At 38.2% G+C, this 25,719-nt stretch overlaps 2 protein-coding genes across 2 annotated transcripts; one reads left to right on the top strand and one right to left on the bottom strand.

The window, feature by feature from the left end:
• Positions 1–4,402: 4,402 nt before the first annotated feature.
• On the top strand, positions 4,403–17,536 carry cep55l (centrosomal protein 55 like). The gene is made up of 9 exons (XM_066662698.1): positions 4,403–4,559; positions 4,682–4,893; positions 7,389–7,661; positions 10,706–10,747; positions 10,864–11,014; positions 12,782–13,110; positions 14,025–14,096; positions 14,178–14,303; positions 16,256–17,536. Exons 2-9 carry the CDS (start codon positions 4,696–4,698, stop codon positions 16,451–16,453), a joined length of 1,389 nt encoding a protein of 462 aa, XP_066518795.1. The 5' UTR covers positions 4,403–4,559; positions 4,682–4,695; the 3' UTR covers positions 16,454–17,536.
• A 5,442-nt stretch (positions 17,537–22,978) lies between these two features.
• rbp4 (retinol binding protein 4, plasma) lies at positions 22,979–24,694 on the bottom strand. Its single transcript, XM_066665217.1, has 6 exons — positions 24,583–24,694; positions 24,302–24,411; positions 24,071–24,207; positions 23,881–23,987; positions 23,354–23,566; positions 22,979–23,198 (listed from the first exon to the last, which is right to left on the bottom strand). Exons 2-6 carry the CDS (start codon positions 24,401–24,403, stop codon positions 23,185–23,187), a joined length of 573 nt encoding a protein of 190 aa, XP_066521314.1. The 5' UTR covers positions 24,404–24,411; positions 24,583–24,694; the 3' UTR covers positions 22,979–23,184.
• Between the last annotated feature and the right edge of the window lie 1,025 nt (positions 24,695–25,719).

Genomic DNA, 25,719 nt, shown 5'->3' with positions numbered 1-25,719 from the left:
GGAAATATTTGTTCATTATTATAATCATACACAAGATGGGATGTAAAATATCCTATGCCAATCCATTAGAGCTTCAGGTCGGGCCCACCCCACTCTCTCCCTACCAGCAGCCACATGATTTCTATTGTTCCAATCCTACAGCTACACCCTAAGGTTGCTGTGGCCATTTATGATCAGCAACCAGCTAGCATTAACATCTACAGTTACTCATTGAGCCCATCACATGAGTACCCAAACCACCCACTGCATCACTAGATCTTCACAGGGGTCATCAGGTAGGCACCTCCTCTCCTCAGTGTTTCGCTGAATTAAGCCCAGGAAACCTCCAGGACGCTCAACAGTGAAGTCTGGCGTCCCAGACAAACCCACCTCCAAGCCAGCTTTACTGTCCTACCTTGCCCTTAAGCATCAACAACCATAAATCCACACTGGCCTAGGGCTGTACCTTTCAGCTGTTTCTGATAACTCACTGCCCTTAGTTTCCGGCCCCTGATCCCAAACTGCACAAGCAGGGATGTGGTAGACTTGGCTACAAATCTCCGAAACACCTATCTCCACTAGTCTTACATGTGCCTGCCACCCATGTTCCCTCACCCCAGCCGCCAAGTCTGCGCACTTCAGATTCTTCCTTTGAATACTTCGTCTACTGCATCCTCAAATGGAACTGTTAACTCTATGAAATTAACTATCTATTTACTTTCAGAGTACAGCACCATATCTGGCCTTAGTGTAGTCAATGCAATACACTCTGGGACCTGCAGTTTTTTTTTACCTTCGTACACCAGCAATTTCCAATCTCGTTCTTCACCCCATCTTCCAATATTTATAGCCTATGCATGCTCTCAAATACATTGCCCTTTAACACACAAATCTTATCACTTTACTACTACAACCACTCGACAATGCATTTACCTTTAAGCGTTTGCTGTCCAACAAACATACTAAAACCCTTAGCAGGGGAAGTATACCTCCATGTATACCTCCCCTGTGACAAATTAACCTTAGAAGCTAATAGAATATGCTTCAGCGTGCTAAACCCTGTACATAATCTACAGCTACGATCTTCACCTACCCACTGTCCAAGATTTTGTGGAGTTGGAAGGACAACATAAGTTGTGCTAAGCAAAAACTTAATACGACTTGCCTCCATCACCCACAATTCTTGTCAAGTGATCTTCCGCTTCTCTAGATTCTCTCAGCAAAACCACTGGCCTTGTTTTGCCTGTGATGCGGCTGTTGCGCACCGTGCCTCCTATTCCTGATTGCGAATAAATCTAGTCATCATTTGCCTTCTTTCTGGTGATGTGGCCTTAATAAAAGCTTTCCAAAAATCACCTGACCCAAGGCCTGCTCTTTCACATTGCACTTGGTCAATCACATCCCTTAGCTCTAATGAGCTCCTGGCTACCTGCACTGCCACTTGGGGGTTCTACTTTCTTCATGCTTTTGTGACAGGCACTGCTGCTTTAACCACTGCATCTTTCAATCCTGCAAAAATCATCTTGCAACTCACTTTTGCACATTGAAATTCCTCAACTAAACTTTTGAGTGGTAGCTCCAGTGCCTTTCTTCCATACCATTGCCACACTACTTAAACACTGTGGCACTCCTAGCCACTTCCTTATAGCCTTGTTCATAACCCTTTCTATCCTCTCTACTTCTGTGATCGAAACGTCATAAACTGTCAACAGCCATCTAATATGAGGCAGTAAGCCAAACAGCAGACACAACAATTTCAACTTCCCTGGCAGACATGATCTATCAATGCTATGAATAGCCTTCACCAATTCAGCCTTTATTCCCACAACTTGGTCGGTATTATTTAGCGCTGCACTATACCATCTACCTAAACTCTTCTAGACTACTAAACAGACTTCTAGACTTGCTCCATTTAACTTTCAGCCTAGCCAACCTCAGATTATCATTTATCTTCCCCAGCAACCGCCATGTACAAAAGCCCACCACACTTTCTTCCCACCTGCAGTCACCAAAATTCCTGTTAAATCCTACACCTCAAAACCAAGGTTTTGTGGTCGTTTATGATCCGATCAACCAGCTATCCTTAATAACTTTGGTTACTCATTGAGCCCAGCCCATGAGCACCCAAACCACCCACTGTTTCACTAGCTCTTCACAGGGGTCATCAAGCAGGCACCTCCTCTCCTTGGTGTTTTACTGAATTAAGCCCACAACACCTCCAGAAGGATAATAAGATTCAGTTTTTGTAGGAGCCTTTGTTAACATAAAAAGTGTATGTGTAATGTTTATCAAATTTCTGCTGAACTAAAGTGATCTTCTTCATTGTCACTATTAAGCTTTCTCAGGCCTCACAGAGCACACAGACAAACTGTCTCAGAGAGAACCAGCTTCACAATTCCATAATTTATAAATTATAGTATTTTACATTAAATGTTATTATTCTTCTAATTTATGCAATTCCATGTTCAATAATTAAGTCAATTATTTTAGCAATAGTTTAGTTTTAGCAATATTTAGTTTTAGCAATTTAGACCTGTCACCCCATCGTAAAAGCTAATGGTGAAATTGTACATGCAGCCAATGTACCTATTTCTAAATGCTGCCATGATGCAACAAATTCCCCTGTACAAAACAAAACTAAATGTCCTCAAACTATGCTTTAACAAGCCTAGTAACCTTATCTGGCACCTGGAAAATTTCAAAAGCTTTCCACATAAGTTTATGTGCAACTGAGCCAAATGCATTCACTAAATCTAGTAAAACGACATGTAGATCTCTACCCTCTTTCTTTACTGTCTGAATCTGGTGCCAGATCATGTTGCTGTGTTCCAAACATCCTGCAAAGCCAGAATTGGCCTAATTGCTGTGGTAATTGAAAAGGTGTGGCTAAGGGCGGAAAGATCACTAAAAAGGATTTGTACAGAGAGTTTTTAGACTTGCTTAGGAAGAGACATGTGCACACTCTATAAACTTAATTGCATCTTTACTTTTCGAGTCCTCTCTATTTTCAAGAAAACTTTCCAGCAGAAAACTACTTCCAGTGACGAAAGCAGGAACAAAAGAACAAATTTAAAAGACAACAACACTATAGCTATTTTTTACTGCAGGGTTACAAATGGGTCAGTACAGAACAGAACACTGTACCAAGATTAAACGTGGAGGTGTACTCTGTTCTTCGACAACAGTCAAGAATTTACACATCATGCAGTATTAGTCCTAAGTGGGAATTCACAGTCATTAGCAAGTGTTCTCTCTGAAAATTAAGTGCTGCTTAGTAATGAAGTATGCAAAGATTTTTGGACAGTAAGTTTGTTAGTTTTATTATTATTATTATTATTATTCCAGCCAAAAAATGGCCACCCTGTAATTTCCACAAGTGCACATGGCTTGGTTAGTCACAGAGAGAGAGAGAGAGAGAGCGCAGGAGAGAGATTCACAACAAAGTTAACTCATGTCTTATTCACGTTAGAAACCACATTATCATAACCAGTAACTGTATAAAACATGGGCAGCACGCTTACAATTATGTTAATAGAAATGGGAATTAATCAAAATAAATAAATACAGTAAAAAGTGTTTTTATCCTGTAGTAAACAGGGTTTCCAGACATTTTCTATGGATTTTTTTTTTTAAACCACAAGCACACTTGATTTTACACAATGAAATATTAATTTACCACACACTACATATTGGATGATAACCACACATAATACTGGAGTGTGCAGTATTAGGCACCTGGGAAAATTATGTTTAAAAAGCTATTTATCTGGGCAGTAAACATTAGCGTGATATTATGCATGTGAATGTTAATTTAATACTTTCCAGTTGACAGTCCAGTATTATGCATGGTTATCATTCAATACTTAGTGTGGTTTATCAATACTACATTATGGAAAATCAAGTGTGCAATCAGGGAATATCTAAAAACCAACTTTTTACGTTAACTCACAACCCATACTTTTACTATATGTTTTTAATTTAAGTGTTTGTATTCCTTATATATTTACATATAATTTTCTCTATATAATATAATATAACATCCCACATCCGCCTAAAATGGGAAAAATTGTCTAATGGTGAACTTCCAACATTAATTTTACTCAGAAAACATCTTCACCCAATTAGCCCAAAGCTGAGGCCTGTCCCTTGACTGTGAAGAATGTCTTTTGTGTCTTTTCCTTGGACAAGCTTGATTTGAGGTTACGTTATCTAACTAAAATAAGAAATGCTACTCCAGGAATACAGCACAATGTGTAGAAGGAACTCTACAGAAGGCCCAGGAACCTGTAGAACCAGCACCATTACAAGAGATTGGTGTCGCAGTTTTTGCGCAGCTTGTGAGTATAATGTCTGATCTGAACCCCGCTGTTGTTTCTGCGCAAAGTCAGCGCAGGCGTGAGGGCTCTAACACGGTGCAGATTTGAAAACTGACGTTAAAAGCACCGCCGTGTTTGAACCAGCGTTTAGGGAGAGTCTCTGAACCTTGAGCATTTGGTTTCCTCGTTTTTTGGTGTGTGTTCTAATTTTGATCCGGATAATGGTGTTGGTCTGATTTTGGATTTTAATCAAACACCCGAACGGTAAGATCGAGGAAGCGCTGCATTCGCTTTATATTGTATATTTATTTCTTCTTGTTGACGGTTGCATCAGAAGCTTGTTAATCGTGTTTCTTTCAGCTGTGTGTGTTTCATTTTTGTTTCAGGAAACACTTGGAATATGGCAGCAAAAGGAGCGAAAGAAACAATAGCAAACAAACTGGGCTTTAAAAGCTTTGGCTTAAAAACGGCTGACAGCGAGCTGGAGAAAGTGAGGAAGGAAAACGCACAGCTGAAAAAGAGTTTGAATGATTTGTCGAAGCGAAATGTAACTCCTCCTTTTCCACACAGTGATTCCGATAAAACAAAACTCCTGGAGGTGAGTCTTTAATCACGACGCTGAAGTTGGTTCCTTATTCGCAGATTCAGATCCAGATCCAGTGAGCCGCGGTGAACGAAAGGGACTGTTCGATGAGCACATAATGCTGCGCACATTGCCTTTAACGCTTCATGGACAAATGAATAGCACTAAATACAGAAAGTAACGAACTGTTGACCCTTACAACACACAAAACAAGACAAAACCTTTTCTTTCTTCTTTTACATAATTGGTGTTTATTTTATCATAAAGGTCTTAGCAGTTTTAAATACTTTACAGAATTTTAATACATTGATACAATAATATATTGTATGGTATTAAAAGTATGGAAGGTACTCTCAGGTTGGGGCACAGCTTTAATGCACACACAAAAAAACCCTTGTATTTAGTCAGGCCCATGCTGATGATATTTATTTAAAAATTAATACAATTTATATCCTTTATTACAAACCAAATTACTCAAGACAATACAGGCTATTATAGGATATTATAAAAACAAGGTCAGAGCAAAATCCAGAGAAGTCAACCAAGTCCAAAATAACCACAGTTGAGCAAAACTTCAAAAGGCAAAAACAATCCAAAAGTACAGGAAGAATAAGGCCGAAAACAAATATATATTTGTTATATGTGTATGTATATATGAGAGAAAGAGACCAATTAGTAACTACACTTAGGGCGCCAGTGAAGTTAATTAAGAATTTTCTCCCAAACCAATCATTCCAAGATAATTGAAGAATACTAAGGAGATTTTAGTAGGCAATAAGGAAAACTTAAGCACATTACTCCACCCGGCCTGTAGATGGCACCAAGACGTAATCCACCGCAAACCTGAGTGTGTTTACATGTAATCTAAACACAGCAATAAGAATCAATCTTATTTCAGTTACTTTAGAGACATATAACACAACGAGTTTCAGCTACTTTTATTTTAAAACCGTTGTTGCCCTTCCTGTTTTATCCTGTTATATTAATTTACTCATTTATTCCTGATTCTTATCTACATGTCATTTATGGGAAGAGGAGCACACACATTAATGTAGGGGATTGGCACTTCAGGCTCACCACTATGACTGGTTACTTTAGAAGTGTATAACACAAGTTTGTTACTTTAGAAACTTTACCCCATTTCAGTTACTTTAGAAACGTATATGTGATGGTTGTTTATTACTCAGTAATTAAGTTCCTGGATTAATAAGGTCTTCTGGTCCCACAGTGAGAGCTGTTGTTGCCCTTCCTGTTTTGCCTGTTCATTATGCTAAATAAGTCAAATGGTCACCCAATCTCTGAAGTATCACTGGTTTGGAACATTTATAATGATATTAATATTGTTGATTGTAGCACTCTAAACCAGTCACATTTGAGTCCATGTTGTAATTTTTTACAAGTCCTTCCATTAAAAGATTCAAGAGACTTTTTCATTTCAACTAGAGTACACAGTGAAACGAAGCAACATTCCTCCATTACCATGGTGCAACACAAAACACAAGTGCAGACAGAACATAAGTGCAACATGAGTACTAGTGTACACAGACAGACAGTACAAAGTGTAATCTGTTTTCTGTAGAAGAGCTGCACAGCAGTCTTCATGGTAGCTGCCACAGAACAGTAAGTGTGCAGGAAGTAATGTGGAAATTGTACAATGTACATAAGAAAAAGTGCAATAATGTGCAAATATATAAGATGTAGTACGCAAATTATACAATGTGCAACACATGCAAGATATCTATGCAACAAGAGTTCAGGGCCACAGTGTGAGGTATTAAGTGCAAGAATTCTTCTCAGTTTATCTGGGATAAGTGTGTGTGGGGCAGTCTGTCAGTTCAGTAACTGGAGTTGAGGAGTCTGATGGCTTGTGGGAAGAAGCTCTTACAGAGTCTGGCTGTGTTGGACTAGATGCTGCAGTACCTTTTTCCTGAAGGCAGAGGAAGCCTGAGGTGGCTGAGGTCCTCCACAATGCTGGTTGCTTTGTGGATGCAGCGAGCGGAGAAAATGTCCGTGATGGAGGGGAGAGAGGCAGTCAGAGACGGTGCAGTTCCCAAACTAGGCTTTGATGCAGCTGCCCATCAAACCCAGAAACCCAGAGTTTGCGCCTTTTAAAGAGGCAGAATAACCTTCACAACTGAGGCAGAGATTTCTATGAGCACACATGAGAAAGGGAAATGTCAGAGGGGCTTTAATATTTTGGAATAAGAGCTGTTTGGAATGGTGCTTTTGTTGGGATTTGTGACAATATTTTCTTGTTTCGTATGCTAGTTTGGTATATGGGTGATCCTGCTTTAAAATATTTTAATCCTATTGCACAGGTGCATTGGCACATTTCTACATTTTATTTATATATGTAAAAAAGAGATAAATAGAACAAAAAAAATTAATTGTACCAGAACAGGTTTCAATAATGTATAGACTTTTAGATTTTTGTTTTTCTGTTCTATACAACTGTAATCATACTGAATGTAATACGTGATGTTACATATATTACATTCATTTTTCCTCAGAGAATCATGTCTCTGGAGTCTCAACGAGAGAAGAACAACCAGCAGCTGATGGTTAAAGAGCAAGAGATCGCCACCCTGAGACAGCAGCTGAGGATGGATTGTGGAGAAATTGTGGCTTCTGTTCAGGATCAACTTGAGAAAAAAAGACAAGAAGCAGAGCATAAAGACAAACAGTTTCGGACCCTGTTACAGGAAACAGAGGAGCTAAAAAACCAACTGCTGACAGTCACTCAGAGATGCCAAGCACTTGAGAAATGCAGCCCTTGCATCCAGGTGAGTCCCCTACATGGGCATTATTTGAAAAGGAGAATGAAAATCTTTCAAAATTTGATTGTATTAACTCAAAACTTCTTTACATACAGCCGTTCCTAGATTTGCTCAAGATAGAGTTGCACAGAAATTATGCCATTTTCATTGTCTGTTGTCGAACCCAGCGTAACTGTCAAGCTGTTGCCACAAAGGGGGGAGAAAAATAATTGAAATTTAAATCACATGACAGATGTGGTTTTTGAATAAAACCCTTTTGTTGACTGTCTTCGCAGAAAGGAAATAGCATTTAGATTTTGATTGTCATTGTTTCACAAAATAACTATTGGTAAAAAGCTAAACAATAATTTTAATACATTTTAAAAGGTATTTTCATAATTTATAATCTACCAGATGCAGTAATAGAAAAGTGTAAATCTCTTAGATTTTCAGATCATTCTGAGTTCCTTCTACATGTAAACAGCTCTTAGACATTCACAGGGTTTTACTTAAAATCACATTTGTTGTGATGAGCTAAAATTTGTGTATTGCATAGTTTGCAGTATACTGTCTCAGGGGAATTACACAATCTGGTACAGGTACATATGAAACTTTTATCAAGTTGCAGTGTGTAAGGACTGATACAAAGAACTACATAGTGGCTTTTATCTAAAGTTCCTTCATGGTTGTGGAATCTAAAGATTGTTAAATGAAAACAGTAAACAACTTCTAAAACTGAATATTTTTATTGAAAATATGATAATCAGCCAGTCCCTGAGTAATTTCATAACTTTCTGTGAATGGACCTTCAAGGCACCATTAATGCATGCTCAGTGCCACCAGTTCCATGTGATCTTTACGTGCTACGTCACCAACCACCACAACAGCAGCTCTACAGTGCATTTCCTCAACTAGTCTTTGTTATCCTTATCCATAACCACTGACTAGACCTTTCAGCTGTTTCTGATCACTCATTCTCAGCTGCCCTTAGTTTCCAGTCCCTCATGCGGAACTGCACAAGGCGTGATGTGGCCGACTTGGCTACAAATCCCCTAACACCCATCTCCACTGATCTTACGTGTGCCTGCCACCCGCATTCCCTCACCTCAGCCGCCAAGTCGACATACTTCCTGTCAGCGTCTCCCTTTCGAATGCTTCATCTACTGCATCCTCAAATGGAACTGTTAACTCTATGAAATAAACTATCTATTTACTTTCAAAGTACACTACCATATCTAGCCTCAGTGTAGTTAATGCAATGTACTCTGGGACCTGCAGTTTATATTATTACTATATAGTTCTTTGAGTAAATGGTATTCAAAGTCCCCATAATAGTCCATTGTTTTAAAACATGAGTCAAGTTTGCTGCTTTATGAAATTGTCATTTCTAATAAGTAGTACATTCAACCAACAGATATCAATTTAGTGTTTACCATACTGTATACCTATGAAATATTAAGTGATTTTACTGTATAGTTTCAGTAAATTGCATTCAACAGTGCGGCACGGTGGCGCAGCAGTTAGTGTAGCAGTCACACAGCTCCAGGGACCTGGAGGTTGTGGGTTCAAGTCCCGCTCTGGGGGACTGTCTGTGAGGAGTTTGGTGTGTTCTCCTCATGTCCGTGTGGCTAAAACGGTCCATTGAAATTCCGTAGGTGTGAATGTGTGTGTGTGTGTTACCCTGTGAAGGACTGGCGCCCCCTCCAGGGTGTATTCCTGCCTTGCGCCCAATGATTCCAGGTAGGCTCTGGACCCACTGTGACCCTGAACTGGATAAGCGCTTACAGATAATGAATGAGTCCATACAACCAACAGATCAGTTTAGTAATATGTACCAATGAAATATGAAGTGATATTGCAGTATAGTTTTTGAGTAAATAGCATTCAAACTCCATTTGTCCATTGTTTTAAAATGAGTCAAATACATCTTTATAAAATGGTGATTTCAAATAAGCTGTCCATATATCCATCAGATCTCAGTTCAGTGTTTACTATGCTATGTACCTAATGAATGCCATTTACTCAAAAACTATACAGAAATATCACTTCCTGTTTCAAAGAATTTGACTCATCATTACAAACTTTGTACAATTATGGGGATTTTGGTTGCTATTTACTCAATTTATAGAGTAATATCACTTTATTTCAAATATACATAATATGGAAAACACTGAACTTATATCTGTTGGTTGTATGGACTACTTGGGAATGACCGTTTTATAAACCGCTAAAATGTGGTTACTTTAAAACAAAGTTTCTTTCAGATTTCTGCGCATTCAGTGTTATATCACTAATATCTGCCCAGTAAAATCTGACATGCAGCAGGTTTAACATTGTTTCTCAAAAGGCGGCTGGCTTAACCACAGTGACATTTTTTTAATCATGTGTGGCGGCAATACACTTTCTTACAAAAGAGTGTAAAATGCAACATTTTCTTGTAAATATCTCCTCTCTTGAAATTGCCAGTTCTTACACTCAGCTTTGCAGGTTTTTTGTTTTTTTTTGTTTTTTTTTCCTTTTCCTTCTTCCCCTGCAGCCATCACCAAACATTGTTCTATGATTACTCTGTGATTGCTGGTCCAGAAAAATGAATTGCGTTTAAGTTTAGCTTAGTTCATTAACACAGTGGTGCAACATCCTATTCATTAGCGCACTGCTGCCACCATCAGGTGAAAGAAAAACCTGCCAAGTGCCATTCTTAAAAGTGATGCTACAGGCCACTTAAAATCTTACAGCTGCCTGCTTTTGGCCCAGGGGCTGGACTTTGGACACCCCTGGGTTAAGGCACTGCAGGTTAATGTAACTTTGTAATTTAATTAATAGGTATTATTTAAGAGGATATAAATGGACATATAGCCATTTTCCACAGCCATTTTGCAATCAGCACAACACACTTTTCTTACCCTGTCTAAACAGCCCTGTTCTGAATGTCTAGTTTGAGTGCCTGTTCCTTCAAATAACTAGAATCCAGAGTCCAGACTTCCAGATCTTCAATTAATGCACTCTGGTGTTTTGGGGTTTTTTTTCCTTTCATATTATAATATACCTCTTTTAATCCTTGTAATATGCAGGGTTCTTCAGGTGAGACTGAGATCCAAGAGCAACTACGAGATGTGAGTTGACGTAAAATGCAACTTTTTCACATTCTGCTTTGAATTCAATAGATCTGATAAATGAAAGAGCTGCAAATTGATGTTTTCTTTTTTTTTCTTGTGCTGTTTTGTTCAAGGTCTTGGAGAAGAACCAGCAGTGGCTTGTTTATGATCAGCAGAGGGAGGTCTATGTCCAAGGAATTCTGGCCAGAATGGCTGAGCTCGAACAGCAGTTAAGCCAAGCCAAGCAATCAATCCAGAATTCACAGGAAAAATCCTCTCTTCAGGGTAAAAAAGGAAACACTCTCAAATACATTATAATAATAATAATAATAATAAAAAAAGTCTTATCTTAATCACACTATTGATTTTTATTAAAAGTATAATTTTATATGTATTATTATCACAACATTTAACATTTGAGTCACAAAATAAAATCATTACTTATACAGGGAGATTAACTTGTAACGTCTGTTGAACCATAAAATATATGCTACATGTGTGCGTATGTGTAAATGTAACATAGTCTATTGGAATAAGCCTTGATCTGTAGAAGATTTGAAGGAAAACATCCAACATGAAATTGCGTTATGAACATGGAGTGCTGTGTCACAATGTGTCTGGCGTAAAACAGATCACTTACAGCACTGCATGTAAATCAACTGATTAAACATACTCCAAGGTATGTAGTGTGTATTTTTGGTTCAGACTGCTTCTTTTAAACTGGAATTACAAAAGAATGTCTCCCTGTATTTTTTCTTTATAGTAAATTAATCTTATTTCAGTTGAATGCTAGTACACACACACATTGATCACCGGATTAGGACCACTTACCTTGAATCTACACCCATTGTACAACTTATCAATTCCACTGACTATACAGGAATGCTTTGTAGTTGCTGTACATTCTTTGTTTTCCCACTTTTACCCTGTTTCTCTATGGTCAGGACAACCCCACAGAGCAGGTAAGATTTGGTTTCAGCATCAGTCACAGTGACATTTTGGTACAGTGTAAGTGTGTTGCCTTTTTATGAGTGGATCAGACACAGCAGTGATGCTCGATTTTATTTATTTTGTGTGTTGTTGTTGCACAGTTTGTGTCATCCTGTAGCCCAGGGGTTTTCAAACTATGGCCCACTGCTTTCATTTGACTAGCCCCTTTAACTGCAGCTGCAAAGTATGTGGTCTGGCCGAGGGCATAGATTTGGTTAGAGATGGAATGGACATGTATCTATACCAATCCGGCGACTACTGAACTGTCACTCGCAATCTTTTTGGGTGAAAATTACAATAGAACCCCTCTTCAGTGTCTAATCAATATAGTTTGTACAAACAGTTAAAATCTTTTTCTCTACTCCCCGTCCCGCCTGCCAAGCCTGCTAACTGGTTTGGCTTTACCGTTTCTGCATGATGTGTGAGAGGCTTTGGCTGTATGGAGACAAAGTATGGTAAACACAGCTATGTGGGAGACGCTGTCCATTTAAGGGACAGTGCCACGTGTGTGTACAGTATCACTTAACATAGATGTATTATTTAACGTAGATGCTCACATTTTCCAAATATTACTTGAACTTTAACATCAAAATATTTATGACATGGTGTATATAGTGGCGGCACGTTCACACAGCTCCAGGGACCTGGAAGTTGTGGGTTCAAGTCCCCCTCTGAGTGACTGTCTAGGAGAAAACCGGAGCACCTGAAGAGAACACAAACTCCTCAGAGTCCAAAAACACGTTGGTAGGTGGATTGGCTACTCAAGTGTCCATAGGTGTGAGTGTGTGTGTCACTCTGCCAAGGAGTGGCACCCCCTTGACTGTGTGTCCCCGCCTTGCACCTGGTGATTCTCTGTAGGTTCTAGACCCAGTGGGACCATGAACTGGATAAGTGGTTTTAGACAATGAATGAATGGTATATAGTGATTTTTTTTTTTCTAGATGTTTTCTTCTCTGGCTGCTCTGGCCCACTGAATTTGTGAGCTGAGTTTTAGTGAAACAAGGAGGTCGTTATAATGTTGTTTGTGATGCTGAATTCTCCTTGTGTGCATGTCTGGCACAGTCCAGTCAGCATCTCCTGGTGGTGTGGAAAAGCAGCTTGAGCTGGTGCGGCAAGAGTTAGCAGGGGACAAAGAGACAATCAAGCAGTTAAAGGTGGAGCAGGTGGAAGGGCAAGAGGAAGTTAGTCGGCTGAAAGCAGAGCTGGAGAAGCTAAGGGTCCGCTATGAGGACAGAAAGCAGGAATTTGCTCAAGCACACGAAGAACTTCTGAACGAACGCAGGAGTGGACAACTGGCATCTGAGCAAATAACCAGACTCCAAAAGGATCTGAATGTGGCAAATGCCAGAGCGGAGGATGAGAGGAAAAGAGCAGCTGAACTACTGCAGCAGGTACATGGAAAACATGCATATTTAATAAATTTACACCTCTACATGTAGAACACAGCTGTAGTATTGCAACAGTGTTACATCTGTAATGTACTAAAACATACCATGTCCAGTGCATGTTTGTTTGAATCAAACCTTTTTAAGCATACTTCAAAATACTAATATATTGATCAAAAGCATTTTTTTCCAGATCAGTAGAAGTAAATGGATTAATTCGATGTAAAAATAAATAAATAACATTAAAATTTTATATGTTCTAGGATAGATATATCTCCTGAAATTATTTTATGAAGTGCACAAGATGTCAGTGACCTTAATAATTGAACGATTATTATCTCCCCTAGTCTTTTATCTGGTATGCGAACCAAGCTCGTGAATGACCTTGGCGAATGCAGATTTGTGATACATCCATAAATGTCACTTTCATCCAGTCATTCACACTACATGACTATTTCCCTTTAGCCAACTGTAATACTGACTCCTGGGTCTGTGCGTAATATTAATTTGTATATTTGTGCATTTCCTGCTTTGAGTTCTATTGTCTTATTAGGTATAACCATATTTTACTTTTTTATAACCTTCCTATTTTGTTTATACGTGGTACTTCATATGTCTTTGGCAGCACATTTTTTTTTTTATCATTGGATTTTTACCATTTTTTTTTTCACTGCAGGTAGAAATGTGAATTACAATGTGGTTCCAAAATTCAATTTTTTGTCTGTACTTGTGCTGGTGAAATATGCCAATAAAACAATTATTTATATTGTTTCAGCCAGAACTCAGCTATAAAACCTTATTTGCTGTGAAGGAAACTAGGTCAAAATGTCATTGATGCAAAACACAGCAGCATTCTCTTGTGGGGTGGTCCCTAATATTTTTTTTTCTAGGGATTTAAATAAATGTTTCTCTGTTAAAAGGTGAACCTGCTTCAGAAGTCGCTACTGAAACAGAGTGATGAGCAAAACAGAATTACAGTTTTGGAGGAAAAGGTAAAAAGTACATTTTTTTTTTTTTTTTCTCAATTGAATGGGGGTTCAATCGATATTGAGCACATCTTGTATATTTGGCAGATCCAGATATATGCTAAAAACTTTGAGAATGAGAGATTAGACCAGCAGAGTCTCCAGCATCAGCTCCAAAAAGTGCTGAAGGAGCTTCGCAAAGCCAGAGATCAGATCACACACCTTGAGTCTGCCGTAAGTTTCTCGTGTAATTTTGTTTTGCCACATTGCTACAGAAAGTGGAAATGTTTCTTATGCCTGGGTCAGACTACATGATATTTTTGCACTACATGTTTGACACGGACCATTCTTCGTTCACGTCATTGCGTGAGTTTAGAGTTTCTTGGGAAGTCGTGTCAAGAAATTGTCAATCATGGCTACAGAAGCGCTGTGTGTGTTGCTGCCGTTTTTGTGTTTCAAAAAAGAAGAAAAGACAATTGTGGACCCATTCCTGTGTGTTTCGAGGAGGAGAGAATAGACTGTCCTGCAAAGTGAGGTAATGTGTTAATGTGTCGAGCGTTTCGTTTTTCCTCCTGACAGAAGAGAAAGAGGGAGGCTGTTGCTGCAGCTGTTTATATACGTGTGCTAGACAGCACTTGGTCCTTCTATTAGTCATCGTCAAGGAACATGCCTTTGGATATGTCAGATTTGCCGAAACGATCCAAAAAATTCTAACACACTAGACTTTTTGTCATGGGTCGTCCCAGACACCACATCGCTGATCTTTAATTATGTTACACTACCTGACCCTTACTCACCCCTGATGCTCTCATTCAGTTCTGACACAGGACATTTGTTGGATAAATTTGTGTAGTCTGATCCAGCTTTAGAGTGCTATACTATATATAAATAAGTTTTATGTTCATTGTTAATAATACCATTATATAGCATTAAAATTCATGTTTCTCAACTTGGGTGAGTTACATATTGTGTAATTGCTAATGTTCTTGTCTCATTGTTTGTGTGGTGCACTCTTAAAAGACATTTTTGAATACAAACCCCCTTTTGCAGAAATGTTGGAAAATATAAATGGAGAATGCAATGTTGTGTGTATCATTTATATTTGCCCATTTGTGTTTGTGGAATACGTCCTTTTAACAACACTCTTTAAACATTTGGGAACTGATGTAATCCATGCAGTACTGTCTTCTAAATAATCATGGCTTTGTCTGAAAAAAGGCAAGTTCTGAACAGCAACATGTTTCCCCAAATCTTGCACATGTTGTTGAGCATTAATGGTGTCCTCACAGATGCACAAGTCACCCATGCTATGTGGACTAATGCACTACGCACCATAGACCACGATATATTTGTAACTTTGCCTGTCTATCTTAAATGGTCTTAGGCCAAAAGAAGGCAGCAGTGTTTCTGGATCCTTTTTATGTATGGTTTCGTCATGGCATGACAGAGATTTAATTTACATTTGTGTATGCACGTACAAAATCATCTGTTTTTAATGTCGTGACACCTGAGTGCCAGAAGATCACAGCCAGCCTGGACCATTTCATACAGATGTCTCCAGTTTCTGAGTCTTTTAAAGATATTGTGAATGTAAATGAAGAAATCACCAGCTTCTTTGTTATTTTAAATTGAGAAATATCATTCATGAATTGCTTCATTATTTGCCTGCACAGCTTTCACAGAATGGTGAACTTCCCCCCCCCATCATTACTTTTGAAAGTCTTAGCCTCCCTGAGATGCTCTTTTTAAACCCAATCATATCACTGACCTGTTGTCCATTAATATATATTTTGTAGTATTTCAAAAATGAACCCCATCAAATTAAAATAAGCACATTTTACAAAAAAATTATTTTCAATAATTGAAATATTGTCTTTACATTATTTTTAATTAAGCATTAACATAACTGAAGAGCATATGATTGCATTCTGTTCAAAGTTGCATTCAGCATGTCCCAAAATGGGGTTTGTGTGGGTTTTTTATTTTATTTTATTTTTTTAAATGCTGAATTCACATCCTGAGTCTGGATCTATGCCATTTTTGACACCTCTGTGGCACTGAAGAGTCCCTGATTTAATTGAATGAAGCAACTGAATCAACTCGAGCTAAAATATTTCCCCAAATTGTTTTTCTCTTCAGTAGAACTGTTACTACAATTGTGTGAAATGTATGGGTCCTCTTTTCAGAAACAGCAAAGAGAGCATTTTCCTGATCCAAGCTCTTACAGCAGACCTGGGCTGCAGGATGACGTACTAACACCAACATCTCCGAAAAGCTACAGTGCCCTGGATGAGAGTTTCCTTGAGTGTCCAAACTGCAGAGTCTCATATCCTACTACAAAGCACAGAGAACTGCTCCTGCACCTGGAGCATTGCTTCACCTAAAATTTACAAAAACCTATGGGGAAAAAAGGGATGTGGTGTTTAATATATTGTTGACTTTTTCTGAATTTGTATATTGTTTTATTTCAGATATTTTTATTTTTTTACATATTCCTAGTAATACGTAAATATGAGAAATTAGAGGTTATCTTGCCAGATGCATTTTTAAGCAAGATTATTATTTTATTTGATGCTATTAGTAAAATATTTTTTTTCTATTTATTTAGTTTGGTTTTTACCTTTTTTATTCATTCTTCCACTCATTCATTGTCTGTAACTTTTATCAAGTTTAGGGTCACGGTGGGTCTGGAGCCTACAAAGAATCATTAGATGGAATGCAGAAACACACCCTGGAGATGGTGCCAGTCCTTCACAGGGCGACACACACATTCACTCACACACTTACACCTACGGACACTTTAAGTTGCCAGTCCACCTACAACGTATGTTTTGAGACCATGGGAGGAAACCAGAGCACACGGCTGAAACCCAGACGGACACGAGGAGAACAAGCCAAACTCCTCACAGTCACCTGGAATAGGACTTGAACCCACAGACTCCAGGTCCCTGGAGCTGTGACTGCGACACCCTGCAGTGCCAACAGGCTGTCCCCTTTTTGCCATTTTTATGCTTTCTTAAAATGATTTACTTAGTTTTTATTTGGGATTGTTAGGAAATGAACAAAGTAGTTGACAGACTGTGAGATTAGGACAGCAAGAGACAATTGTCCATAGATACTGCATTTTTATATATATGTATGAAGAAATTCCATTAGAGCACATGCACACCCTAACAACACACAATTCTTTATAAAATGTTATGCTGTGGTGGAATTTGTCTGGTTATATGTCATTGACCTAAAAAGCTTTGCATTGCTTGAATTATGGAATGTGTAAATCCTGGCATCAGTCTGTCAAGCAAGGACATCCTGAAGTAGCAGAGAACACACTCCAGCAGGTTGCCTTCATTAACTGCTATAAATAAAGAAATAAAGCCAATTACTGAAACTGCCCTTTTCACTTACACAGTGCTTTTCAGATAGCTAGGGACAGGAAGTTTCCATGTTGTTCCTTTGCTCATTCACACAAGTAAATCAGTCCAAATATTTGATTGTTGATGGAGTATAAAGGCACTAGATTTTTAACTGTAATGTGCATGTATGCTTCCACTTGGCAGGTATTTTATTAAAAGGAAATTTACCAATATTACCATAAGCAGCTACCTCATGGGTTCAAACAGTTATATATATATACAAAGTATCTGGCATGCAGTAACAGACTTAAACATTATAGGAAGTTACTGTGCAGGACAGTATGATACTTGCCAATGTTCCAGTGACAGCCCACCTGTGAAAATATTGATACATTGGAACTAGGAAAAAGTCCAGAATGAAGAGGTACCAGAGAATCTTCTTTACTGACAGTTCCAAGTCTAGAGATAGTTTGCTCTAGAATAATATTCATTCGTTCATTCATTCATTATCTGTAACCCTTAGGTCCAGAGCCTACCTGGAATCATTGGGCGCAAGGCGGGAATACACCCTGGAGGGGGCGCCAGTTCTTCACAGGGCTCTAGAATAATATGCCATTTTTTAAAGCAGGCTGTTCTGCAGTACATCGCAACTAAGCAAAATGGTGTTCCTTAAATTAGCATTCCATCTACATACTTTCAAATCCAATGTAACAAACTAAGTATGGAAGAATTCTGTGATGAGGCTTACATTATAGTTAGTGGGATTAAAAAAAATTGACTTTATAAAAGTTAATTTTTTTGACAGTTCTGTTTATTGGGTAGACAAGGTACAAAGACACAAAAAAAAAATATATATATATATATATAAATGTAATTAAACTATTACGTTTATTATGGTGAATTTAGAAGATCAGACTGCTGCAGAGTCTCTAGAAAAGAAGGCAAAAAAAGGGGCCCATACACGAAGATATTGTGTATGTATGTATGTATTTAAATGTGTGTCTCATTTTTTTCAAAATATAAGAATAAGGCAATTTGTTTAAGCCAGTGTTCGAATGAAGGTGGTGTGGAACTTTTCCACTGAAATAAAATAAGACGTCTAGCTAGGAGAGTGCAATATGCAAGAGCATCAGAATACATTTGAAACAGTAAAATTTTTGGGGACTAGGCCAAATAAGGCAATTATGGGACAAGGTTCAATTCTACAGTCAAGAATGAGAGAAGCAGTCAAACACAGACTGCCAAAAAGATTTTAAAGCCGTGCAAGACCAAAACACGTGACAGAGGGTAGCTGGGGATTAGGAGCACCGATCACAGATAACATCTAGGTTTGGGTCAAGTTTAGCTAATTTAACCTTTGTCCAGTACACTCTATGAACCAATTTTAACTGAATAAGATTATGTTTTGCATTAACTGAAGAAGTATGTATGCGATGAATAACTGTCCCAAACTTCTTGTTCAACAGTGAGCTGTAAATCTTCCCATTGCTGCTTAAGAACTGTAGTCTGGGTGGGGACAAAAGAATGTATAAAGTTATATAATTTAGAAAATTATAGCATTAGCTTCTAAAATATCATCCAATGGTGGTTTTGAGGGAGTATTAGGAAATGCATTTATATCGACATTACGAATCTAAAGAAGTGAGTTTTAAGTGAAGGAAATTGGGTACCAAGCTGTGTAAAAGTACAACAAATGCCATCTACATAAAGATCCTTAATCCTCAATACCAACCCTACGCCATCCACAAAACGCAAAATCTATCAGCGAAGGAGGAAATAAAGGATTGGCCGTAATAGGCATATGCATGTATGCAAAGTTACTAACACTATCCTCATGCTAATATGGAGCCGTATTTGTTTCCCACAGCTCAGGGTTTTTTCTTAGTTTTGTGTATATACTTTACAAAGCATGCATGTCTGTTTCAGAGGTTTGCACAGGCTTGATTTTTCATACGCATACCTGCCTGCTCAAAACACGTTACAGGTACATCTCAGTAAATTAGAACATCATCAAAAATTAATTTATTTCAGTAATTCTGTTCAAAAGGTGAAATCTATATATTGTAATACAGAAAAGTTGGCCTACTGTATATGCACTCAATACTTGGTCAAGACTCCTTTACTGAGATTTTATTGAGATGCACCTGTATATCTGCGCCTGGCCACAATATTTAGCATCACTCATGTCCACATTCACCAACAAAATCTAGAGACAATGTCCCATGCCTGCCCTTTCCATTCATAACATAAATGTCTGCATCTGCCTGCTTTGACTCAGACTATTTATTGTGCAGACATTAAGATGGTTAAATGATTTGCACATCATTGAATTGTTTCTGTTTATATTTTGCTCAGCACCATGACCTTTTCTGAAAATGGAATTGTAAAGTATTCAGCCATCATTACTTTTTCTAACCATGATTTAGTTTTATTTACTGAAGTTATATTTCAGTTATATTTACTGAAACAAATGGCATGTTTTTACAGCACTGGATGTTTTAAAAGCCCTTTAAAAAGGATCCATTGTCCATCAGATACAAAAAGCACTTTGTAGTTTTTGCCCACAGATGCCGCTAATGTGCACTGTCCTTTTCTGTGAAGGATGCACTATGTGGTTTAGCATGGTCTTGCTGAAATATGCAAGGCATCTCCTGAAACGTACGTTGTGTCAATGGGAGATTTCTTTTTCCAAAACTTCTATTTACAGTTCAGAATTGATAACCTTTCCAGATGTTTAAACAGGTCACACCATAGACATAAATGCAGCCCCATATCATCAGAGATGCAGACTTTTGAACTGTGTGCTAATCACAAGTTGAAGTCTGACCACAGAACTTTTTTCCGTTTTGCCTCAGTCCATCATAAACAAACTTTGGCCCAGAGAAGACGGTGGCATTTCTAGAATGTATTGACACATGTTATCTTTGCATGATACAGCTTAAAACTGTAGTTGTGGTTTCTGGAAGTGTTCCTGAGCCCATGAAGTGGTAATATAGAATCATGCCCAAAGATCATAACCATCCACTATTAAATATCTGCCTAGTCCCTGGTGTAGAGGGATTTCTCCAGATTCTCAGAAATCTTTTGATGATATTATGTACCGTAGATGATGGAATATTCAAAGTCTTCACACTTTTACATTGAAAAACATTTTTCCAAATGGACTCAAAAGTGTCCGTAGGCGTGAGTGTGTGCATCATTGTGTGTGTGTGTGTGTGTGTTGCCCTACGAAGGACTGGCGCCCCCTCCAGGGTGTGTTCTTGCCTTGCGCCCAGTAATTCCAGGTAGGCTCCAGACCCACCGCGACCCTGAACTGGATAAGGGTTACAGACAATGAATGAATGAATGAATGAATGCATGGAATTGAGATTATTAAACAATAAACAATAACAATTATTCAGTTTTAACTTGGAAAACAAAGCAACCTTGTGGACAGTGAACTTATTAAGTTAACAGATGAACATTTTATATTTTACATTTATTGTCTTATTATTATATATTATATAGTGTAATAAAATAAGTAAAAAAAAATTAAAATTGCGTTTAAATGTATGCCGTTGTGCTGTGTGCTAAGTCCACTGTTGTTAACTCCATACTACACCTTAATGCACAGCCCAAACCATGTCATCAATTTTGCCAGTGATATGAAATCGGTCTCATAGGCAAGAACGACAAGTTAATATACACAGAGGAGGTGAAGCAGCTAATGGACAACCTAATCCACAACCTGTCTTGGAACTTGGAAAAAAAATCATTGTTGACTTCTGCAGAACAGGGCATAATCACCCATTGACAGCTCCATTTGTCAGGAGCACCCAATTCTTTGGTGTTCACCTGGCACTTTGTCCCCCAACACCAGCTTTATCACCAAGAAAGTCCAGTAGAATCTCTACTTTCTGCAAATGATGAGGAAAGCTTATCTCCCTCCTCCCATTCTGACCACATTTTACAAAGAGACCATCAAGAGCATCCTCAGCAGCTGCTTCACTGACATGTTTCGGAATTGAACAACAATGAAACCTGCAAGTCCCTGCAGTGATGACAGCTGAGGAAATCCTCTGTGTCGCTCTCCCCTCCATCAATGATATTTACAACATACCACCTTACACATATTCTTCACACTCCCACAAGCAATGACTGGACCGAACACACACACACACCACTCCTGTTGAATACTGGGCTTTCTACATTTATTCATTTAAATATACTTGCTGATAAATGAAGGAATGTTGAAAATCACTGCTCTCTATCTGCTGCTGCTAATTAGTGTACCATGTTTACACTCATGAACTTTACATAGTGTTGTGAGTTTTTTTATCTAGCACCTTGATCCTGGAGAAACATTGTTCCTTACACTTTGAATTGCGCACACTGTATATGACTGAAGTGAAAATTTAAACCGTTTCACTTAAAGGGCCCATCTATGTTTTTGGGGAAACACAGTTCTTGTTGATTGTTTATGTTCAGAAGCTCCATGTCTTTTTTGGTGGAGGGTCATGTTTGAGAAGAAAAATGACTGTTGTTTGAACGTGGCTGAAGTTTAACTTGTCTGTTAGTTTTATCTGTATATTTTTATTCACTGTTTGAATGACCACAGAAACTCATTTGTAATTTGAGTCATTTAGTTTTGTAGCACTTTCAGTAAGGCAGTTAGCTGTCTCTTTTAAGTGATTGGAAACTGCAAAAATAAGTCAATATTACCCACCTATGGACCAGGAACAGAACAATATCCTCATCTCTATGCATGGTTTTGGTTGTTTGGAGTTCTTTCCATTGTGTGTAAAAACGACAGATTTTTTTTATCACTTCACAGGTAAAGACCATTTTCACAGTGAAATTGGGATCTATGCCAGCAACAGGGGGGATGGTTGACCCAGGGTCACTGCTTTGATTGGTCTGTCAGCTAGATGCCAAACATGGTGCCATAAGAACTTCCATTGGTCGGTCACACGGGGTGTTTCCCATAGTGTGATACCTCACTTTTGATTCAGAGAACAGGGGTTACGCAAGTAACTTGGCAGTTTACCGAATCTCTTATTGATTCTTACTGTAATAGCTGTAATACCTGTTTTGCATGACCTGTAGCTTAATCTTCAAGAGTGAATAACTTTAAACACTCAAACATGAGTTAGTCTTCCTCACTGTCCTTTACAGTTTTAAACAACTGGAGCACTGTCAAAGTGTGTTTACAACTGAAGTTATTCGTGTTCTGTTTAAACTAAACATGATGAATAGTGATGTGGGACATACACTGATCAACCACTTAAAATCGGGCAGAATCAAGTTTTCCGTTGCGATTTATTTATTTAGGTCCTGCATGTATTAACTATTAATTTGCCTTATCTCATGTTCAAATCTGCAAAATACAAATTAGTGAAGGAAGGAAAGGAAAAACTATGAATCAGCCAATGAAAATGATGAACAGTGGATTCAATTTCTTTACTGCACCATCAAACTGAATGAGCCACTGTCCTTTAACACAGTCCAGAGGTCAGAGTATAACATTTTCGAAGCCCTAACCACATGCTGTTACTCTTAGTGTCAGTGAACAGTCCCATTCATGTTCCAAAAGAAAAGTTTATTTTAAAAATATTTCAGTCTACAGAATACAACTATTGTTTTCTATTTTCTTTTTGACATTTTGAATGTATTAGAATCGTTTATTGATTACTCAGAGAATACAGGAATATTATTTACATTTATACTAGAGCTAAAAATAAAAGTATTTCTCAAAAAGTTGTTGATCCTTGAGCAGTGACAGTTCAGGCACAGAAACCTGCAAAGACAAAGAAAATTTTATCCAATTATTAATGTCATCACATTGGTAATTTATGCAGTGTCATTGTTATGATTATTTTCATTACATTGTTCTCATTAACCTTCCAATCCTATGACTATAAGAGAGAAACTAGAGACAAAATGCATTAGTACCATTGTGTGCAACCCTCCTGTATTTGCCCAGAAAGCAGAGTTCCTGTTTCTTCTCAGTGACGATTTTCTGGTCTTCTGGCCTCAGGCCTGTGGGGTGACGGGAGAAAATGAAGGAATATCCATCCAGACATGAGCCATCAGTGTCCAGCTCTCTGCAGGAGTAATGGATGGCGTAGTTGTCATAGTCTGTGTCTACAATCCAATGGTCATCATCTGAAGAAAATATCACAAAAACTTGATGTCATTGCACTGTGCATATCAGCTTAAAATCACAGGGCACATGGACTTACCATGGCCTTAAATTATACAACTGTGAAAGTGTATCAAGCACCTAGTTTATTTAATAAGAAATATATTTTAAAAACCTTTGTGTAAAATTTCAAAACAACAGGTCTGTGAACTTATAACTTATTGCAGAAAGAATAAATATAGTAATCTAGTTCAAAACAGTTTGACCTTGATGCAGTGTTCAGTATTCTTATAAGTTGTACAAAAAACAAACTTTCTAAATATTTGGTTAGACTTACATCCAGTCTGGAGATAAGCAGCGGCTCCCCAGTATCTCAGCTTGAACTTTGCTGGGTCAGAGGTGTCCTCCATTGAGCCGAACATGTGGGCACATGTCTCCCAGTTACTTAAGTGTGGAAATAATCAAAAGAGAACATTTAGTTTTCTGAGTAGAACAGATAAAATCTGACTTTTTAAAATTAGACTTACTTAAGAATGATGACTCTGCCCACAGCTGTAGCTGTCATTTTGCCATCGTCCTCTACTTTGTAGTTAGCCACCACATTATCCAGGAGGAAGAGTCCCACAGGGTCTTTTTTGGCTACAGCATACCATGTTCCTTGGAACTGAAAAAGGAAGAGTGTGAGTACAGACAGACAAAATACTGCATTTTAAAAATGTTCAGAAAGTATATTGTTTCTATTTGGGAAGATTACCCACTCTGTATTTGTCAAAGTCCTGTTTGACTGGGATGTTGCCAACCAGGCATTCCTGTGCCCATCCAGTCACCAGGACACAAGCAACCAAAAAGAGCTTCAGCATGTTGTAGTCTGAAACAAGAAAACAGTTAGAACTGAGAAACCAATTCAATACAATCTCCAATCACCAGCAAAGTTTAGTCTTAGATCAGTCTTAATCTCCTTTAAATAGAAAAAAAAACACAGAGCCAATATTAGTAGATTTTGTTCCAGCTGTTTCTGTAAGATAATGAAAGCCTGTACCTTTTCAAACCGAACTGAAGGAGAGTCCGTGCAGCACTGTGGCATGTTCGTAAAAAAAATTAGTTTATATAGGGCCTCTACCCATCTGCAAGAAATTTCGCAATTCCCCCTCACACTGCACCCCCAGCTTTTCTGTCTTCTGTCATTGGACTGTTTTTTTTTTTTTTTTTTTTTTTTTTTTTTTTTTTTTGCATAACAGCAGGGCTCTTGTGTGTCCAATGAAACTCAATCCCCTGAGCACTGTCAGAAAATATTGTGTAACTAGCTTATGAAAGGATCTTAAGGAAAACATCTAGAGCAGCTTATAGACAACATACACCAATCGTACAGAACATTAAAACCAAATGACTTATATTGTTTATGTCCTACTGGGTTCCTTTGCTCAGTTGAGGTCACTGTTAAAATAGGCCACTGACATTGGTGAATACCATTGCCATTAAGAGCTAAACAGTCTTTAGGTAGGTTGTACAAGTAGAAGTATCATCAACACGATTACCAGGACCTAAGGTTTGTGAGCAGAATATTTCCCAGAGCATTACACTGCTTCTGTGAGCATGCCTTCCCAAAATACATCTTAGTGCCATCACTTACCGGGCCATCCACATGATGTAAAAGATGTGACACATCTTATATCAGACCAGACCACATTGTCCATGGTCCATGTCTAATGTTCAGGTGCCAAAAATAGGAAATGTAGACAGATCTGTGGCTATGCAGTCCCATACACAGCAAACTACAATGAACCCTGTGTTCTTTTTTTTTTTTTTTTTCAGCAAATTGGGCTACAGAAGCATTGCTTATCAGAACATCTGTGAGATTTGACTGCTATTTGTGAAACATACTTACTACAGCATACATGGAACACTGCATAAAGCCTGCGATTTTCATGATCTGATTGTGATCTAGTCATCACAATTTGCCAAAAATGCCAAAGTTACTCACACCATTATGCTTGCCCACTTTGTCTTCTTCCAACACATCAATGTAAAAAACAGACTAGGTGCCACTATAATGAGATAATCACTGCTATTTAATTTCTCTGTCAATGGTTTGAATGTGAAAGATGATCTGTGTATGTCCTGTTTATTTTCTGCTGAAGCCCGGACATATGTTGTGGGTTTATTATTTTTGTAGAAT

The sequence above is a fragment of the Hoplias malabaricus genome, chromosome 3 (genome assembly GCF_029633855.1).
Source record: "Hoplias malabaricus isolate fHopMal1 chromosome 3, fHopMal1.hap1, whole genome shotgun sequence".
NCBI classification, from domain to species: domain Eukaryota; kingdom Metazoa; phylum Chordata; class Actinopteri; order Characiformes; family Erythrinidae; genus Hoplias; species Hoplias malabaricus.
The sequence above is the reverse complement of the archived record's forward strand: the minus strand, read 5'-3'. Positions and strand labels throughout refer to the sequence as shown.

What these genes read in the sequence shown, in the direction of transcription:
- cep55l (XM_066662698.1), top strand. Translation starts at nt 4,696, where the DNA reads ATGGCAGCAAAAGGAGCGAAAGAAACAATAGCAAACAAACTGGGCTTT. An exon ending in ATAAAACAAAACTCCTGGAG is followed by an intron (nt 4,894 to 7,388) that starts GTGAGTCTTTAA and finishes ATTTTTCCTCAG; the next exon opens with AGAATCATGTCTCTGGAGTC. An exon ending in AATGCAGCCCTTGCATCCAG is followed by an intron (nt 7,662 to 10,705) that starts GTGAGTCCCCTA and finishes TGTAATATGCAG; the next exon opens with GGTTCTTCAGGTGAGACTGA.
- rbp4 (XM_066665217.1), bottom strand. Translation starts at nt 24,403, where the DNA reads ATGCTGAAGCTCTTTTTGGTTGCTTGTGTCCTGGTGACTGGATGGGCA. An exon ending in AGGACTTTGACAAATACAGA is followed by an intron (nt 24,208 to 24,301) that starts GTGGGTAATCTT and finishes TTCCTTTTTCAG; the next exon opens with TTCCAAGGAACATGGTATGC. An exon ending in GGCAGAGTCATCATTCTTAA is followed by an intron (nt 23,988 to 24,070) that starts GTAAGTCTAATT and finishes TCCACACTTAAG; the next exon opens with TAACTGGGAGACATGTGCCC.